The sequence below is a fragment of the Lissotriton helveticus genome, chromosome 6 (assembly GCF_964261635.1).
Source record: "Lissotriton helveticus chromosome 6, aLisHel1.1, whole genome shotgun sequence".
In the NCBI taxonomy this organism is placed as follows: Eukaryota; Metazoa; Chordata; class Amphibia; order Caudata; family Salamandridae; genus Lissotriton; species Lissotriton helveticus.
In genome coordinates, this window is record NC_136067.1 from 369,695,635 (window position 1) to 369,717,025 (window position 21,391).

Sequence of the window (21,391 nt, forward strand, 5' to 3'; positions counted from 1 at the left end):
ACGGAGGATATCACCTATTTTAACCTCATCTATGATGGTATTGCTATGACTGTCTTCTATGACAGCATCATTCTCTAACAATGGCCTCGTCTACCAATGGCCTCGTCTGCCAATGGCTTCCTCTGTAAAGGGCTTGCTTGAATGATGGCCTTGTATGCCAATGGCCGTGTCTAATAATGGCCTCGTCTACCTATGACCTAGTCTATCGATGGCTCTGTCTCAGTGGTTTTATCTACCACTGACCTCATCTCCTGATGTTCTCATCTACCGATGGCCGCATCTACCGATGGCCGCATCTACCGATGGCCGCATCTACCGATGGCCTCATCTACGAAGGGCAAATGGCCCCATTTGTTACCCTCATCTACGGATGCCCTCACTTATGAATGCTTAATCTTCAATGGCATTGTATATGGCTGTCGTCTGACAGCCTCGTTTAGAAGGGTTGCTCATGACGGTCATCTATGACGTCGTGCTAGTCTGCAATTACCCCGCTTACATAACCATGTCTACGACAAAGTCTATGATGAGATTGGCTGAGATGGCTTCAGCGGTAAGAGCATCATATATATTCTTAATGTAGTGGGCAGCAGCTAGATTATGACTGCCAGCTACAGGCAAACAGAATATATCCTTCATGGTTTCGAGGAGGTATGCATCACGAGAGTGGTACGTGTAATAGACTAAGTCTATTCCAGCAGTGTTTCTGCGCATAGAATAGAAATTATGTATACCTACTAGCAGCCCCTCCGATCTGATAGGCCATCGTTCGACCAGATTAAGTAACTTCACAGACTGTTCATTAGCAATCTAAAATCCTGCAATACCTATCTCCACACCGCCTTACAAAGAAGGATGTCGTCTGAACCTTATTAAAAAAAAAAAAAAAAAAAAACTAATTTCTCTACTTTGGCAGTGGCCTCTAGTAGAGCTGACAATCTTTTATCCTTCATCGGTTTTTATGATCGTCCAATGTGGTTGGACATAGCGAATTTCAATGACCTCATTCCTGAGAACCGAAGGCGGGATGCAGGAAAGATTCTGTTGGAAGGTGCACGCCAGGAATGGCTTAAAGCCGCTACCTTCAGCCCTGAGCGAAGTTTCTAGGCATGGCCTATGATGAAGAGTTGTCGGTTTGCTAAACATTTGAATGAAGCCCCCTTAGTTATAAAACCGGGCACTGATAATGCACGATCATTAAGCACCCTTCAATATGGGCACGGATCTTTCAGAGAAGCGGAATAAAGGGGTTTTCATCAAGAGAAACATACCAAACCCAATCGGATGAACAGTATCAATCTAAGTATAGTCTTGCAGCCAGGCATCTTTCCGTAGATAGTCTGTCTACTTTCTCCCGAAGGTTTCAGGTTTTTGTTTCCAAGCAACAAGGAACTATATCGGACCAATGTGTTCTAAACCTAGTAACCAATGGCCACTCCCTGGAATTCATCAATCAGCCATATCCTACTCCGCCCAGGGGTCCCCCTCCCCCTCGTTTTTCATAACACTTGTTATTTAAACAAAGGATATTTTATGGCTTCTCTGGATGGAGAGGGTGCGAATTTCCACATACTTGTCCATCCCAAACAGCACGAATATCTTCGCTTTCACGCGGCTGCCGCCCATTATAGGTGCATAGTGCTCCCGTTTGGGCTGAGATCGTCACCAGGAGCCTTTCACGAAGTACTTGGTACTAGTGGCAGCAACATTGAGATCTTGAGGAATGCAAGTGTTCCCCTGTCTAGGCGATTGGCTGCTTACAGGTCCTTCTGAACATGAAATCAGGATTGCCACAGTAGATGTACCCATCTCATTTTTTCTCTGGGGCTGATTCTCAACGACAGCAAATTGCAGTTAGGTCCTCTCCAAGTAAATGTATTTTCTCGGAGCAGGTTTAGACACAATCCACAACAAAGCATTCTTGTCACACGACCAACAGTTGTGTTTTCAAAAATGGGCAAGGTTAACTTCATAAGGTCAGTTTCAGTTCAAATGTTTGTTTCGTTCCTGAAGATGTGCTCTTCAGCGATACATCTCATTTCATTAGCATGGCTCAAAATGACACCTTTTCAGATAGAACTACAGTTTCAAGATCAATAACCTATGGGTTCGTTCGACGATACCATCAAGGTTACGCCGTGCATGATCAATCCTGTACATTGCTGGTAGCAGACAGAGAATATAGCCCAGGGTCGCACGTTCCTGCAAACCATTCCAGGGTTAATTTTAACGATTGATGCCTCCATGGAAGGATGGGAAGGTCATCAGCAGGATTTGCAGAATTCGAGGAACATAGTCTCAAAGACGACAACAGCAGATCAACAGTCTTGAGCTCCACAACGCTGTTCTGTCCCCCCTAGCATTCCTCTTGAGGATTGAGGGTTCGTCTGTGCCAGGACAGACCGCAAACACCATCCGCATGTATTATATCAATACACAAGGAGAAACAAAATCTGCTATGCTCTCGCACGAGGTTCAGGATTTGTGCGAAGGAGTTGCATTGCACAAGATGTCTTGAGAGCCGCACATGTCAGGGCTCTCTACAATGCTCTGAGCATGTCTCAGTCGGACTGTCACGAGTGGACGCCGGGAAAGGGACAGGTGAACCCAGTTTTTCCAAGTTTGGGTTAATCTGGCACGGGATCCCTTTGCATTCAGAGAGAACAAGGACGGCCGATATTATGCCAGCAGGTTTCCTTAACAGGAATCAAGAGGGAATGCCCTGTCCATGCTAGGGTCAGGGGTTTGTGCGTATGAGTTTTCCCCCAATACCATTGGTTCCGAAGGTGTTCTGCAAGATGAAGCTGCAAGGTTACCATCTGATTCAGATTGCACCCCGTTGGCCAATTTTGGTTCTCGGAACGTCTGCTATTGTTTATATATAGACAAGCCCATTCGGCTGCGGCTTGGGCCTACGATATTGGCAGGGGACGGAGATCAAGTGGTTCGTCCGGATCCACAGTCATTACTATTGCACGCACAGCTTATCATTTATTAGAGTTCAAGGGCATCAACGTTTCAAAGAACTGTTGTGAAATGTTGGCAAATTCTCGTGCCCGAGGCACAATCAAGGCTTCTCGCCTCAAATGGAAGCGATTTTGCGGTTAGTGTGAGGTGATAGCCATTCACTCAATTACAGTTACTGCAGAACAAGTTCTCCATTATCTGCTCTTCTAGCCAAGTCTGGGCTTAGTTTTTCTTCAACAAACAAAATGCGTCTTGCTGCTCTTTCCAGAATTAGGAAAAGTTAAAAATGTTCTTTTTTCTGCTCTTCGGCGCTTGTCAGACAGTTTATGAAAGGGCTTTTCCGAGCCTTTCTCTCCAGTGCGAGCGCCCTCCCAGGGTGAGCACTCTGCATTGCTAGTGCAGCTGATGCAGTGTACATTTGAGCTGATCCATAAACCAGCTCTCAGATTCCTCACCTGGAAGGTTGCTCTTTTACTGGCTCTTATTTTGGAAAAAAGGGTTAGTGAAATCTAAGCTTTCACTAGAAGGAACACCTCACTTTTACATTTTCCTCGGAACTATGTCACCCTTTGGTCGAATCCTGGGTTCATTTCTAGGGTACCGACACAATTTCACTCTAACGAACCGGTAAGATTAAGGACATGCATGTTTTCTTTCCAAATCCTTCAACCCCAGCGGACAGAACATTGCATTCTTTAGACATCAAAAGATGCTTAAACTTCTACTCCAGAGAACCAAGACTTTTAGAAAATCAGATCATCTGTTTGCGACTTATGGCCGGATTACATTGGTTATAGTGGTCACTTAAGCTACGTTTTCTAGCTGGATAGCCTCTGCCATCCAGTTCTGTCACATTAAGGCTAACTGACCATTGACAAGGTCTGTTCGATCTCATTCCACAAGAGCTGTGGCAGCGTCTGCAGCTTTGTTTGCAGGTGTGACGCTTGAAAACATTTGCCGTGCTGCGACATGGAAGAATGTCCACACGTTTACAAAACATTACTGCCTACAATCAGCAAAGCAGAATGATGCGGCAGTGGGCCAAACCGTTTTTTATGCCACATGTTTCCATACATTCAGGTTCTAATGTTGGCTTATTTCTGAAAAAGTACATACAATTCAAGTTGTTGTTTATGATATACAGACATATGTTATCATATACTGAGTTTCTATGATACTAAGGTTCCTTTCCTGTAGGAAATTGCATGATTTCTATGTTGGTTCGGAAGATGACTTGTTAATAGGTCAATCTCTAGGCGATTGTTGGTTGTTAACGGTACATTCATGGGGGTGCACTACAATAAGTCTCCCACCATCCGCAACCGACTTTGCCAGGTTTACTGCTTGCTATTCTGATTCAGGCATGTGAATCTATGAAAGATACCCCAATACTGGATAAGAAAACAAGTTACTTACCTGTAACTACGGTTATCCAGTATTGGTATCTTTCATAGATTCACATGCACCCACCCTCCTCCCCGGAGAGTCAGTTCTCTAAGATTGGGATACTTGTTCCCACTTGTGCTACGAAAATCTGAGGAGAGCTGGCTCTGCAGAGAGGGTTCTAGAGGGTGCTGTGAGCTGATTGGTTGGAGCAAAGACTTTGGTCTTTTTTACATAATGAGGTAGATAGGCTACTATAATTTAGGCCTCAGGCCTATTCCTAGGGCCTACTACTACTACAAAGTGCTTTTTGCACTGCTTTTTTATTTACCGTGGGACTCCCGCCTCGTCGACGGGGAATGATTCAGGCATGTGAATCTATGAAAGATACCAATACTGGATAACCGTAGTTACAGGTAAGTAACTTGTTTTCATATTGTTCAAGGTAATGGGACAACCAATGCTTAGATTTGAAGTGTGCACGGCTGGTCCTTCCGTGGATTACTTTCAGAAATCATAGTTTCTTCCACAGCTGATATCATGTGCTTCCAAGTGGATTCTACGCCTCACCCTATCTTCCTTTGGATGGCCAGTGGTTCCACCAGTCCACACATTAAGATACACATTGACAGACTGGAGCTTTAATGTCTTGGTCCAAGAGAAGTAGCAGTAGTCGTTTAACAATTTAGTAGACAGACCACTATTACTGCCAACACTGGCATTGTTTTATGCCTGCTATGCTAAATTGTCCCCTAGACTTTGGTCCTGTGATCCGCTACAAATACTGGATTTTCTTCAAAATGACTTATACCCATTGTGTTTCTACCATTTTTGCCCAGCTTGCTTCTAACTGTGTATACGGGAAACATGGAAAACCAAGTACAGTAATGAATAGAAAAGTATGTGTCACGCTTCGTCGGCTCCTCCTCACACATACATTCTGGCCTTTCCTTGCGATCTGCCTGCAGTTCTTAAGGCCCTGGCTTCTACTTTATTGAGCACCTAGAGGGCATTCTTTAAAAAAATCATTTGCTGGGTTGTGTTTGTGGTCGCAATTACTTCAACGAGAAGACTGGGAGAAATGGAAGTCTTTTTTTTAAGGAGTTTTCATTGTTTGAAAGAATGCATGTTACTCTGACTCTTTCCAGCTTACATAGGACTTGCAGCCTACACCCTGCTTACCAATACTTGGCTTTATTGTCACTCATTTGCTGCTGCCTTATTCTATGGCTTGCCTTCCTATTCTTGCCTCTTCCCTGGTGCATAAGCCTCTTTACTATCATTTGGAATGGCTAACTTGTTTCTTTCCACAGTTCACATTTAAAGAATTACTTGTTTCTTTTTTTAGGTCGAGTCTACCAGATGGCACAGGCTGTCTATTTGCCAGAGGCATGTTGTGAGAGTACAGTGTGCTTACATTCCTACCATTTCTTATGATGGGGTGACTTAGCTGTCACTTTCATTTCCTTGCTTCTTATGTGATGGTTTGCCTTCCTCTTGTCACCTACTGAAACATTAGCTCATTAAAATTCGTTTGATTGACGAGCTTGTATCCTTCCTCTGCTTCAATTTAAAGAACGATTTTTTTATTTTTCATTCATCACTCGGCGAGAGTACATGTGTTTTGTAGCTCTCTCACTTGTGTGCTTTTTTCCCCCAACCCCCACCCTATGTTACTCTCCATCCGTCTCAGCTCGTCTGAAAAAGCACAATAGCAGAGATATTTCAGCTGGGATATGACTGAGGAGAAGACTCAAAGTGTTTTGTTTTATTTCCTGCATTCCACATATTGAATGAAAGCTAAAACTTTGGCACATAAAGTATTATGATGCTGGGGAAGAGTCAATTGCTGCACTCATTAGGCTGGATTCTGAGGCAAAGAAGGTGTACTTATCATGGCACTTCTCCCTTGGACCTATAAATATGTGTTCCTTGTACTGTCTTTTTACAGCACCTTTTCGTTGCTTGTGGGATGACTAGCTAGTCCAACTCTTTTTCTTTTCTTTCAGTCTCTTGCATGTTATACGGTCTATGGAACAAAGTTATTTACAGACAGGCATACCACTTTTTTGATTCACATTTTTTAAAATTGAAAAACTTAAGTTTTCATAAAATTTTACATGAGCTGTGCATTTACCCGCTCAAGAATAACCATATGCCCTAAGTGAGACTGGGATTTCACGTGATAGAAATGGGTGATAACTTTTTGGTTTAAGCGAATTAAGTGTATTTCCTTCCACAGGACGATGAGGAAGAACCAGAAGGAAAGCCCAGTGATGCTGAAAGTTCTGAAACTTCAGATGAGGAAAAGGGCTGGGTTGAAGAAGTTAGGAAACAACGAAAGCTCATACGTGAAGAGAAAAAGGTAAAGAGGCAAGAAAGAATCAAGGAAGATCAGCAAACAACACTGAAACCCAAGTTCTTTGAGATCAAAGCAGGAGAGGAATTTAGAAGTTTCCAGGATGCAGCCAAAAAGCAAAATTTAATTAAGTAAGTGCCAAGTTAATCTTTGTAATCACATTTTTTCTATTTTAAACATGTAAACCTAATTATTGAAAACCAAATATTGGATACATTGGACGTCAATTACCATGTTTGACACTACACAGAATTCTCCCTTTATTGTGGCATCTCAACTCCCTTATTTAGTTTAGCAAATATATTTGTGTTATGTATATCGTTGCCTATTACATGGGCCTTCTGAGTAAATTCTGTATTCATTTGCATGTCCAATCCTTTTTTATTGACGTTCTCCATTTTATGCCACAATCGTATGGAGTAATTCAATATGATGGCAAGCTTCACCCTAATCTCCTTTCCAATTTCTACACTTGATCTTATCCTCCCCTGGTATCTATGGATAGAACCCCCGATAGTCTGCCAGGGTTTCACTTAGTGTACACACCTTACAATGCAATACCTTTGAAATTTCCCCCTAGGCTTTTGGCAGCTCTTCTCAATTGATATATTATCTCTCTGTTATATGTTGACCAACCATAGGCTGCATCACCTGGGACTCTATCTTCATTTTAGTGTCAACGTTCCTGTATGTGGCGATTTTCAACATATTATCACACTTCTCCAACACTGATGCCAGGGACTTCTACGTGGTCTTCTGACCCTCTGTCATAACCAGAAGCTTGTGACTCAGTGCCATCACATGCGCTCTTTTGTCCCTTATCTGTGCTGCTTTGCGGTTTGCCTGGGATCAGCATTGCAGTCAAAGTTGTCCAGCCCTTTCCAGTAAAGATATCATTTTGGGTATCTTGTAGTTCATGCAAACACCCAGAGCTTCGTGGGTCCAGTTCACTCAGAAATTAATCTTCAATTAACATACATGGTAATATGCCTTGTTGGGCCTAAAGTACTGTTCGCAATCATGATCACTTGTTAGGCTCTACAACAGTTCTACCTCACAAGGGCTCCTGTGACCTTCTTATTTACCAAAGTCCGATGCCTTCGGATTTCTTTTCTCCTGGTTTTACTAGAGCTCACCTCTTCTTTATCTTTGCATTCCTCTTTTCATCCACTACCATCATTTTGTCACACACACAGAGTGCCACTCTTTATGCCAGGAGGTGGGGTTCAGCAACTCCATTTTAGTTTCCTCATTTTCTTCTTCTGATGGATACTTTCACCTGCAGAGTTCTCACTTTTTAAATATCCCAGGCGTTAGTCTTGATCCATATACTCTTCAATTGCTCTCTATGTCAGTAGAGACGCTGGCTCCACTTCATCGCCATTAGCGGCATCGATGTCAAGGTTTCTGACTCATGTCAGAAGATGCATCCTAAGGCCGTAAAAAAAATGAGAAGCTCGCACTAAGGACAAACATCGTGGAAACCCTAAATCCAGACCAAAATTTTAGTGACTGGTGTCCTCAAAGTCATCCAAGAAAAAGCATAAAAAGAGGAAGATACATGAATCAGGATGGCTCAACTCTCCGAAGAACAAGTCACCAAGACCACCGGCCTTGCCTCAGCCATCTGCACCGGACCAGGAGCCAATGGAGGAAAAAATAGAGGATCTGACGTATGCAGCTCCTTCTGACCTGGGATCAATCCAAGAGATGGTATCGCCTGTGGCGGCGACCACAAGGCTGCAATCAACTATGCCTTACCCGACGTTTTCCATGCCAGAGGCAGATTTATCACTGTTCTTAAAAACCACGTCTGACATCTTTCTCAGCTCCGTGGTCCCAATGGGGCACCAACTGGCCCAGTGGGTTTAATGGCACTTACATTTGTATGTTTATTGATGCCATGCTGTTCAGCACCCTTCACACCATCACTTCCCTTACCTTCACATGGGCCATGACTCCAATGACATTCGAGAAAACTATATTTTGTATGAGCCCTTAGTGACTCATGTTTTCCTCTATGCTCGTCATAGGATGTACTGGGAGGGTTATGTGATATGCCTGGAAAATACACATAAAAGTATACATGTATAACTATAAACAAATGGGTGTATCTATCATTTGATTGCAAGTGACACTTCAGCCAACTCAACCTCACTCTGTCTATGACGCACGACTGTGTATGTGTGCACTCTTTGACATTTTTAGTGGTGCTCCTGCATAGAGTATGCTGCAGTTATCTTTATTACACCTGATAATATCTAAAGGAATGGGTGATTATTTTCTTGAAAAGGACTACTGCGTTCCCAGCCCTAACTCAGCTGTTCGAGCAAACCCAGCCTTGTACGACACTAGACTATGCTGCGTCCCAGAGCCAGATTCCAGACCGCGGAAACAGCCAGGCATGCTAATGCCCTTGCTGCACTGAGGGGGGCTGCTCTATCTGCTTGCCTGCCGACACCTATTTCCTGTTTTCCCTTTATGCCCAGCTTACAACCAGCCCAGTAGGCAGCTGTTTTCTGCTCGTTTAGGTTGATAGTGCCGAGTGGATTGCTGATTACAGGCGGGGTAACCTGCTGGGCGGATTTGGTGAGTGGGATTGCAGAAAACGGCTATAACATGAGGCGGGGGCTTGGTGCAGCTTGTGGAAAGAGAATAGAGAGAGGCCATCTAGTGGTTCGACAGAGGCAGGAGGTTCTACTACTGCCCTATTACTGCACTACAATAAAACTCTGAAGGGCACCGGTATCTTTGACGCTTCTTCCCGCTGCCCCTGGTCCTTCCTTCTTTTGAATAATAATAACCTAAGCTTTTGATATAAGAGCTTGCGCCAACACCTGCCCCTAATAACTTTTTGAGCTGCTACTGGAGGAGAAGCTAAGCTGACAATGGATGTTAGCTAGGAAAAGAAATACAATCGTTAATCCAGATGGGGTACCCAGAAGCCCTGTACTTTTTCCATTGATTCTCGCAACCTGTGCTCATACTCTAACCTGTGAAAGGCTGATACATCCAGTTAGTTCAGTAGTCAGTTAGCTCAGTGAGTGTTTGTGACTGCCTGTGGGTGTGATTGGAACTTGTGATTCTCCTTTGCTCATTCATTGACTGAGTCACAGACACGTTATAAGGTGCCCAAGCTGTCACAGTATCCAAGCCCCCAACAGAAAATCCCAAGAAAGCTAACTTAGCTTGATTGGTATATTGTGTAAACCTCAATCTATAAAGATTGGAACCCTACTAAAGCTAGCCCAAGCAGATTTGGTCCAGGTCTATAACAATGATTCCACCCGGCCTGTAGCCTATGGACCTTAAATTCTGACCAAGAAGGTGGGTACAACGACGACATAAACACACCCTGATATTCCCTACGGTTTGATAACAGGCAAGAGATGGGAAGTAGGTGAAGCACCCTCTTGTCACTTTGCATCGGATCCACAGACGTGGCATCCTTACATCAAAAGCTCAAAATTTGGCTAAAGCAGGACTGGCAAAAGATGGAGTCTCTTCTCCTCCTCACTAATCACAGCAATAGCGAAGCAACAGGCTGCCCCGAAAGAGCTAATCCAAAGAAATGGGGAAATTGTTTTTATAGTTACTAATTTGGTTTCAGCATTCGTCGGGCCTGGCACACTCACAAGGAAAGCCCTACATCAAAAATAAGCAGACTCCTTCCCATATCCTGCCCTCGCCACCTTCCTAAACAAAATAACAGACTCATCTAAAGACGACTGGCTAACATAAAGGCAATACTATTACCTATTAGACTTAACCTAAGGGACAGCTTGCAACCTTTGTAGAGCTCCCTTAATACAAATGAACTGGAGCTGAATCGAGAATGACGAACATTATACTAACCCGGACACTGGTACTAACTTCAACTATGCGCCCTGTGCCTACCTGACACTGAATCTGTATGACACAATTCCTGCCACAATTCACAAGGTGCCTTTGGAATGGAATGCGTGCTTCACTTCTCCTTTATACGACTTCTTTACCTGCGTTGGTTGGACCTAAGCCTTAACCTTATCAGGGCTCTCTCGTTTGGAGATCAACCTAAAGGAATAAAAAACATAGGTAACATTCCATAGCCATGAAGAGGACCTAACTATCATGGACACCTGCATTTCACTCCATAGCGCTTTCTTTACTACTGGTCTCCTGAACAGCACCCTAAATCGTTCTGGCAACACAAACATATTGCACGGCAAATTAAACATTAGCCACACAATCAATCATACAACTCTTGAAACCCCACCCGCCCAGCCTATACCCTCATTAATGAAGAAAATGTGTTGGGCTCTGGACAAAATAGCAGGGGCGTGAACCTCCCAGTCAACGAAGTTGGATGCCCAAATTGTGGTTGTGCAAGAAATGGCATCTTATATTTTGCCATCAATAAAAGAATGGGAGTAATAGAAGCGACCGTGAAGGATTCACTGAAAAATCGCACCAATTCCTAAAGGGAACCTCATAATTGCTCGGCAATTCTTTCCAAGTGGTCAATTAGGATGGCGGACGGACTTGCGTCCGTCCGCCACCCCCGAGGTGGAGGGACGATCCGCAAGGGCAGCGGCGTTCCCTCCATGCCAATTAGGATGTGACCGCCACCCTGGCGGTCACATCCTGTATCTTTAACATTGTGGCGGGTGCTGCTTCAAGCAGCAACCGCCGCAATGTTAAAAATGCATGCATTGCATTTGCATGCACCAAGCGACAGGCACCACGCGGTGCCTGCCGCTTTGTGCATGCAAATGCAGGGGGGTACCATAGGTACCCCCCATGTGCACCCCCACACCCCCTTCACCCTGGGGGCCCGCAAGGGCCCCCCAGAAGCAAAGGTCCACATGCTTTTCCACGGCAGAAAAACCGCAGCGGAAAAGCATGTTTCCACACGCTTCCTAATTTGGCTGGCGGTGTCTTGTAGACACCGCCACCAAATAGCGGTCTACACCCCGCGGATCAGCGGCGGACGGACCTGCCGTCCGCCGCTGATCCCACCGCCATCCTAATCTGGCGGGTGGTGTTGTCAGCAGGGTCGGAGTGGGAAGCAAAACCGGCCCCGGCAAAGTGCTCTAGGGGCGTTGGAGGTGCCGCCGAGCTCTTTCCCGGGCCGGTTTGCGTCTGATTTTGTTACAGGGCTGATTTTGCAGCTATGTTGCAAAAACGGCCCTGTATCAAAAACGGCCCCCAGGGACCCAGAACCGGCCCCCACCCGTGCGGCGCACCGGGGGGATTGCCCGGTGCCCGCTATGGCCAGTCCGGCCCTGGTTGTCAGGGACCGCGGCGGTGGCTTCCACGGGCCCGGAGGATGCGGCTTCACCGCCATCCTAATCGACCCCTAAGTTAGGAGACATTATAGAAGGTATTGAATTAATATCAGATGAAAGATATTTCTTCATTGAGCAGTGTTCCTCCCTTATGGACTTCATATATAATTATTAATTTTTACCCCAGACTAATCCACATTAAATTTGTATTCTATTGATAAGGTAATTGTAGTGTCACCTGCATCCTTACACGGACACTGGCTACAATTAAAACATATCCCATCTTGATTTTATAATAGATTAATAGCAGAATGCACATATCTGATGAAAGGGAACGAGGAACAGCCCTTGTCATATTAAAGTCCAGCTTCCGCCTCCCTTTTACAGGCTCCCCTGAAGTCTTGAATGCACAGACTTCGCTGAATTGTTTGACGCACATCTTGCTGCACAAAAATAGAGTGCACCCAAAAATGTAAAAAACCTACTGGAGAGGGCTCAGCCGGAATGGAAGACGCCTCATGTGTGTTGAATTGCACCACACCGAACTCGCACTTCAAATCTGATTTTGCCTTGTTTCCTCAAACTTCACAGGTAAACCATAGTATCAGTCAAGAGGACATCATGGTCAGACCTTGTCAGTTACCATCCACCAGAAGGAACGGAGTCATTGCCTCAGTGACAGCAACAGGGAACCGGATGCGTCAACATGGAAATGATCCACACAAATTATTTTTGTAGTATAACAAACACGCATAACACTGAGCAAAAACACTCTTTCTACAAATGAAACCATCTGCATATACCTTCCTCACATTTGAGGGAATGTGAAAATTAGGGCAGATGGTGTTCCATGAAAGCTTATCAGGGATAGAGAAGCACTCCTGTTTTATTGTCTGGGTGAATTTATTTGCTATTTTACTTGTTTGAATCCAAGCATGCTGCGGAGGTAGCATGTTTGTCCCTACCGTGCCTGTTTAATAACCTTCTATCTTAAGTGAACATGACACTTAAAAAAGAGGAAAAAAGAGGGTGATGTTCTAGCTCTAGAACCACACCAGTAACAGTGCACGGAGGTTGAGTGTTATGTTCACTTAAGATAGAAGGTTCCATGAAAGCTGCCTTTATTGTTGGACTGTCCTACTTTGTATTTTCTGTGTAAAATGAATGACCTAAAAGCTCCAGATGCATCTTACAGGTATTAGGGCGGCTAAACGGAACTCTGACCAGCTCAACATCAGGATGAAGCCACTAAGACGAACTCTACACTTCTATCCCAGACACTGTGCTCTTCATGTGTTTTGGTCCAAACAAAGTAAAATGGCTTCCTATGTCCATTGCATCCGGTTAGAATGTTAGTGTGAGTGGAATGCTTGGGCGCCTGGTGTATGAGTGTTGTGAGTTGAGGATGGGCTAAGCAGCTAGGAGGTTGCTCCTGGTGGGGCTTATTGTATCTACATCTAAGAACTTAATAAACTACATCTAATTCTACCTGGCCACGTCTACAGCGCCTACTTGTGACTCCTGAACATGTGGGACCAGCCCACTACACACGTGTTTCCACCTATTTTACCATGTGTAGCTTTTTTGACTCGCACCACAACCACGTGGTCTCTCAGTTGTCCAAGTCTCAAGCTTCGTTGTACAGAGACCACAAACTGATGCGCTAGTCATTGGATCCTGCCGCCATCAGTCTATCGCTTGGCGTGTGACAATCTGAGAATGTCACACAGTGCACGGTGGTGGTGTGGTAGTCTAACACGGCCAGAGGCTTGAGACTCTTCCAGCCGAAGATCCGGAGTCGGGATCCCGCCGTCCGTTGCTAGGATTTTACCATCTTGTCAGATGGTGACATTGGCTACTCCAGGATTAGTGAGTGTGAGACTTTTGTAAACCTGTAGGAGCTGCTGCTCATCCAAGCGCCAGATGCTGAGCGCTGTGTCGGAGGAGGATTTTGTGGCTTTCATCTTTTTTATGGTATTTAAAGTAGCCAACTTGAGGCCTTTAGTTGTCCCATTTTAATAGTAGTTTTGGTCTGACGTTGTGTGTCCCCAAGTGGCTGCTGCTCACTTTGTTCCTGCTCATCATTCCTCAAACGTCTGTAGTCATTTTTAAGTTTCGCCTGCACAGGGCTTGCACTGTGCTTGAGAAAGCTATTGTTTTTACTATAAACTTAAAAGAGACGTCCATCCCGCCTCCTCTCTTTCCTAGTTTCTCATTGATTCCTGTACATGTCACTTTTTCTCCATTTCTATTGTCTGTAGCATATTTTCCTGCATTTACCAATGCTTGCTCCTCGTCTGCTTCTCTTATCAGTTTCCCGCTGCCGAAATACTGTTAACATCCACTTTGATGGAACTGTATTTTCATAAGTTTTACTCTTGCAGCATTTATATAACAATTTATCATCTGGAGAGTTTAAGTGATTTGCATAGACTCACAGGATGTTGCGCGGCGCCTGCCGAGACTCGAACCGGGATCCCCAGCTCTCAAGTCAGCAGCTCTGGCTACTGCGCCACATCCTCTCCTCTCCCGTGTTTTCGGTCAGGAAGCTCCTTCCTTCTCCCGGGCGATGATTGATTAAAACAGCTCTTTATTCACTACATAGGCGGGACCAATGCATTAACAATGCTTGTTTTCCAGGCATTGTCCCTATGGGCCATGGGAGATGGTAGCCCTCCACTGGATTTCATCTGTGAATCAGATGGGTGACATGAGGTTCATAATCACCTTTGCTTCTGAGGGTTCGCACACTTATACTGTATGTTACATCAGTAAGCATCAGTAAAAAGTTTATGTAATATGGCTACTTATGTACTGCTACAAATTGATTATAATCATAGTTTAGTTTTAAGCAATTCCCTTTTCTTTTGATGCTTATGATTTAAACTCTGTCCACGGGTGCAGCAGGTATTAAATAACATTTTGCGGCTCCATTAAGAGTGCACAGGTAGGGGGGAGGAGCCAAGCAGGCATTCGAAATGGTCGCATAGTCGCTCGGCTCCGCGAGCCCTTTCTCCCCACACGTCTATCCTGCCGCATATCCTGGCCCACGGAGGCATACTTTGATCAAGGAAAGACAACGAGCACCTACCGTTTGCTCCCGGGGCTCCTGCATGCCGCCGATCCCGGGAATTCTCCCCATTTGTTTTTTGGCCCACGCGATGGTGAGACCGGGGCGTTGATTAGGCGGGGCCTCCGGCCGCAACTGCAGCGCCAACGACCGTTGATGGCGGAGGGGAGCCTTGCCGATGAGAGCCGCTGATCTGAAAGACCGCTGCCTGCGGTGAAACCCCGAACCGCTTGACGGAGGCCCCCGAGGGGCGGTGTGGTGGCGAGGACTCGGAGGGGGCGCTTGGCTCCTGCCCCCTCCCCAAATCTTGTTGCCCTGGTATATCCAGAGATCACCCCCGACATAGGCGGGCGGCTCCCGGGGTCCGGCGGGACTTTTAGCCTTTTGGTGGCTCTCCTTTTTGGACCCTGTCCCACAATCTGTTTGACCTGGGGACACATCGTGCGGTGCCCTCGCAGTGAGGCCTGGTCCCTGAATATGTGAGGAGGGACGGTGTTGATCGGATTAAGATGGCGGCTGGTGCCCTTCTTCACGGCTCACGTCCAGACCGGGCGGCTGTTACAGGGATGGAGCCGAGATGCTTGCAACGCGCGACAGAGTTCACACCCCAGGACGTGTTGGCGGCCATAACAGTTTTGCACGAAACCATTGATTGTCACGCCCACGATCTAGGTGTACGGCTTGACGCCATTGTTGTTTCGCTGTCTGTGGAGGCCGCGGTTCTACTTCAGGGGTTGGCCAATGAACTTGATACTGTCATCGTGGAGGAGGTCTTGGATCTTCGAGTGCCCTCTGGGCCGTTTAGAGACTGGACTCCTGTGCCCGTGCGACCCGTCTTGACTGCTCGTATGGCCATATCCCTGGGACACATCTCCGGCTGGCGGTTGGAGGTGGAGCGTTGCTCTCCTCCTTGGACTGGCCTGGATGTATCGCGGCAGTGGCCGGACTGTTTGACACTCATCTCCTGGATGTTGCTACTCCTTGCCAGCTTTGGGAAGTTCATGGGACCGGCGTTGTTATTGCCCGATCTTCACTATCTATATTGGGATGGATTTAGATTATTATGCCTTTTTATGGCCTCGTCCCTTCCGGGCCTGGTCATCCTGTTTGGACCCTCAAGACTGTGCTCCACATTGATTACTGAGAGGACTTCAGGCAGTATCACCGACAGACAGGGTCAGGGATGAGATGGCTTACGACTTATCTGCTCTATTACCGTTAAATGATGCAGTGGGTATTTTCGACTGATATTTCATTGTTTTTATGCTCGTGATTTGCTATTTTTCCTCGTGGTATTGCTTCCTTCGTGGGATTTCAGTAGTGTTGGGGTACTGGGCGGGGCCGGGCGGCGCGATGTGGGCCCTCCTCCGCTTATATTTTATTTTCTTTTTCTTCTTCCCTTTCCTATCTTTCTATATTTCGGGTTCTCTTAGGGCGACAGGCACGCGGCTGGGGGGTAGACCATGGCCTTCTGCGGGTGTGCAGGGTGGGGGGTTGCGGGTTGGGTGTTAGATCAGTATTTGTTTCTATGGCCCTTTAGTTTTTCTTCTCTTTTCAGTGTCGTCATTGCCCATGTTTCCTGCGGGGTGTTTGGAGCGGAAGGGCGGGGTTTAGACTCGTTGCAAGAGGGGGTTGTGTTTCCACTTCTCCTGCCATTTGTATTTTATCCCCTGATGGGGGCCCCCCCCGTATTGTCATTGTTCTTAATATCCTGATTCGTATACTATCGCGAGAGTGGGAGTAACTGTGCGACACCTTTTCTTAGTTCTTTATTTGAAAATGAACCTTTTCCATCCTGATTCGAGCTGCTGTGTTCACTTACACCTTCTGTACTGTTTTGATATTACCTTACGCTCTGAACTGTTGCCACTATACGTAATGCTTGCAATGTCTGATCTTTTAAGCGGCCGGCCGTGATGGTTGTAGGCCCATCCTTGTAATCATATTTGCTACCAATAAAGGTTCACAATAAAAAAAATTAAAAAAAGAGTGCACAGGTAATCCCTAAGTCTGGCGCAAAAAAATTAGATTGCGCCTTAATAGGGGGTTACAAATAGTAGAAGTTTACCACAGTCCAGAGTTTCCCTGTTCAGATTTCGCCAGGACTAACCAGACAATATTTACATGTGGAAAGCAGATCAAAAAGAAACCAAACATGCTGTAGTTTGTGTGCAAAGTCCGATAATGCATGTTATGCCTCATTCAGACCACCTTATCTCAGAATTCGTCAGTAATTTTGCACTGTGATCATAATGCACTCAACTATATACGTTTTACCACATTAAAAATGACTGCACAGCTTAGTGGAACTCAAGATGACCCTAGTCACTGTTGTTTGCAAAAACAAGAATGTGTTGGTAATATAAAAATGTATTGATTGCAGAAAAACCCTTGAAGATCGTTTGAAAGTTGAAGAAAAGCTTGGAACGCTGAATGTTTCTGACACTGCTGTAGGCAGCAAACAGTTGACTTTCACATTGAAGAAGGTAAGTGAAAACTGATATGCTGCTTAACATGTCATGATGCTTTGATGAACGTACATCAACTTTATTCTTAACCCCTTCGCCGCTGCACGAATTTCGCCGTGGCACAGGGGGTTTGGGGGGTGAGCGCAGAGCTTCCGTGCTCGTGACGGAACCACGCCGTCATGAGTCACGGGCGGCTTGTGCTCATGACGGCATGGTTCCGTCACGGCCCCGCCCGCTCATTAATTCGCCCGCACAGGCGGGAAATTAATGCTGCGTGGGCGGAGCGGCAGCCGCATGACGGTACCACGCCGTCATGAGCACATGCCGCCCGTGGCTCATGACGACGTGGTTCCGTCATGCGCATGCAAGGGGTTAACATTTAAGTGATGGACGCTGCCCCTTTTAGAGTGGGATCTCCAACATTCAGTTACTCTGTCCAGAATCAGCATGTGTCGCATGGTGGTCTTGGGTAGGGAAAACGCATAGTATTCCCAACACACTGGGAGTGGACTCCCTACACATCAAGGTCATTGTTCTTTTTGTTTTTAAGAAACAAACTCCAAATTTAGGAGTTTGTTTCATAAAGAAACTATGCAGCGTGAGTGCAACAAACCGTGCATGCTAAGCAAAGTTCAGTGCCTTAAGTGATGGAGCATCACCAGCAGCTTTGCTGAAGGCACAGAGATCTCTGCCTTTCTAGTAGGATTCTTTAAAATTGGCTGCCGGTCTGCCTCTAAGGGACCATAGGCCATGGACTTTGCTAACCTATTGGCTCCGTGAGGAGCTTACCATGAATCTAAATTACTCCGAAAGTTTATAATGACCACATTTCCATGCTTGTAACATTACTGCAGATATTAAAGAGACAAGCTCCACACAGTGCAAGTAAAATTAACACTAAACAAATCTTTAAAACTATATCATAGTTACTGTCTACAGCTATCTTGCAATTCTACTGAAATTGAGGTTCCAATGTGGTGTTAGAGTGTAGTCAGATAGGGGTCAGAAGACGTTGACGAACAGAAGATAACAAATTTGGCACAGTTACGAGTATCTCTTGTTGATAGCGATGTAAGATGCCAAAATGCTTGGAAGTTACAATGACTACATCTGTTTATAATTTATTCATGAAATTTGTCAAATCTTTATTGCACGTTATACAGTTACACTTTGGGTTTCTAGTGTTATCCATTATAGTCATGTTCGTGGGTATTTACATTTTATTGAATTGTATTCAGTATTGTTTTTTAACATACTATGTATTAACATACTAAGATATCTAGTGTGTATATGCAGATGTGCAGAGTGTGATTGAATATTCCTATGGCTACTGCTAACTGCAGATTCCTCACAGGGACAATAATGGATCCAGAATCTTTTGTACAGCAGTGCTTCCACGCGCTGGAAGGTAGGGCCATGTGGCTTCGAGTTGACTTCCGTCCGTTTGGAAATGTTGACTGGAGCCACATCTAGTGCAACTCTGTGAGCTGGCGTCAGTTCCTTTCTTTCTGCACCTTTGAACTTGGATCTGGAGCTCCACTCCCTTTTTCCTCGTCGGTTTGACAAGATTTTTTCTTTTCAAATTCTTACCAGGGGCATGGCCAAAATGGCAGAGTAAGGTGCGCTTCTTGCTCCTACGCCGTCCAGGCCTTTCACAGCGATTCCTAGAGGGGCAACAAGCCCAGGGCCGACATGGCCTGCACCAGCCCGAAGAGCAACGCACCTCTGGAAAAGCGTGAGGGGCCCTAGCTCAATAATGGCACCTTGTTTGGCCGTGACGCTGGGCTAGAGCAGCGCGCTGCCTTCAGCTATCATGGAGGCTACATAATACGCTTCGGCTGGTACATCTCCTCTGTCTGTCCCTGAGCAAGCAATCTGAGGCATGCCGTGCCAAGACTTACTGGAGGTGTGCCTTCCCTGTGGCAATGGCCTGACTCTGCTGCCGCATTCAGGCTCCCTCCAACCCCTGGGCAGTGTCCTCGCGGGTGCCGCCTCTTGCGGCAAGGCCTACAGCATGGAGATTGGCTATGTTACCGCCTCAGCCTAGGCACCGCGCCTCAGTGGCTATGCGCGGTGTCCTGGGCCCTATCATCCAGGAATCCTTTGTCGGTCATTCCAGGGGGACGGAGGCAGTGCTTTGCAGCATGCCCCCTAGCCTCTGCCAACAACAGTGCCACATGCCTAGGGGGCTGCAGCCCGGAGCCCCGCGTGCTGATCTTGAGGTGCCTGTGGCCCGGGCAGAGCTGCAGCTTGGTGAGTGTGCAGTGCGCGGTGTTGCAGGCACTTTGCTGAGGAGGAGCTCCCACCCTTAACGAATCTGAGCACACTGCATGCCAGACAGCACTGAAAGGGAGTGAGATGGCTGAAGACTCGGGCCCTGCCTTGAGGGGCCAGCGCATAGATAGATCTCCTTCATACTGCCCCAGCTGATGACTCTCTGCTGAGCTACTGCATACATCCAGAGCTCTTAGACACATTGCTGTCCAGCAAACGATACCCATGTGTGTTTATCTGCAGACAGTGCCCTGATGCTGGCCCCTCCAGCTACCGATCACCAGGACACAAGGTATTAATTCCCACACAAAGTGCAGGAGACAATACCGATGACAGTGGAGGGGCCTTATTCTCAGGCCAGCACACAAACTGCCCTGCTTCATTGTGCGGCAATTAACAGCCCTCCGAGGAGCCTTAATCCACATTGGAGGTCTTGAAAACTTGCTACCCCAAAAACACCCTCTGATTTGCACCATGTCAGCGCTGGCTATCAGTTAACATCTACTGTGACTTCACCACACCACCGCTGACCCCCCTCCACCCCCCTCCCTTCCTCCCTCCGGGGACAGTCCCTAGCATCCACCAACCTCCGGGGCATAGCATAGAGATCGCTCTGATCCTGTCCCTTCCAGCCATGGTTGCCGCCAAGAATAAGCGAGGCCAATCAGTGCTGGAGATGTTTACCGGTTCCACTCCGAATCTCAGCCAAATACACAACCTCCTCATCACAGTCTCCCATGTAGTCTGACCCAGAGGGGGGCCCAGAATCTGACCAGGTTCCGGGGACCCGGGCGTTCCTAGCCTCTTTCTTTTACCCTCTAAAGACTTCTATCCAAGACCTCAGAAAGAATCTCTCTCAGGATATGCAAGATCTAAGACAAGATTAGTATTCTATTGGTGAACAGGTCTTCCCTCTCGAGGATAATGAGCCCAAGCATAGGTCCTAGAAACTAGATCTCTGTGAAATAACATCCACCGAACGGGGGTCCCTACGGGTGCAAAGGGATCGGATGTCCGCGGTACACCCAGTCTTTATTCCCGTCTATCCTAGACTGGAAGGAGAACAGTGACTTGCGGTTGGATAGAGTACACTGGGTCGACCATTCCACTGGCCACAACTCCAGACCACCAGTCGTTCTAGCCTGTGTGCATGACATCCAAATCAAGGAGGAAATCCTGAGGAAACCTAGAACTAAACCACCCATAGACTTCCGTTGCCACACCCTTGGATTTTTTTCAAGATGTTTCTCTCTTCTTGCTTCAGCGTTGCAGGAACTTTAAACCAGTCACTGAATTTCTTCTCTCCAAGGATATAACTTATGGCTGGGGCACCCATTGAGGCTGGGCTTCCGCTGGGAGGGTCAGCTTCACCAACTTAAAACACTCAAGGACGCCCACCGTGTTCTGGGTCTGTTGGACGTACCGCCTTTTCAGTCTATGCCTTGATCTCCCTGTAGGTCTCTGCCCGGTGGATGGACTGGCAGAAAGCGGGCAAAAGCAAAAAACTCACTAGCCCTGGGCCCACGGCTTCATGTACTGGTGGACCTATCTCTTGCCCCTTAACCTACTCACAGCCTGTCCCCGGATGATCCTCACTGGGCTA

The 21,391-nt window shown here is 46.4% G+C and overlaps 1 protein-coding gene across 1 annotated transcript in view; it reads left to right on the plus strand.

Annotated features, from left to right (window-relative positions):
* Window positions 1–21,391, plus strand: part of NOL10 (nucleolar protein 10) — a 1,044,486-nt gene that overhangs the window by 876,445 nt on the left and 146,650 nt on the right. Inside the window, exons 19-20 of the mRNA XM_078647803.1 lie at window positions 6,593–6,840; window positions 17,430–17,532. Of these exons, the coding sequence (XP_078503929.1) occupies window positions 6,593–6,840; window positions 17,430–17,532 (351 nt within the window). The remainder of the gene's footprint in view (window positions 1–6,592; window positions 6,841–17,429; window positions 17,533–21,391) is intronic.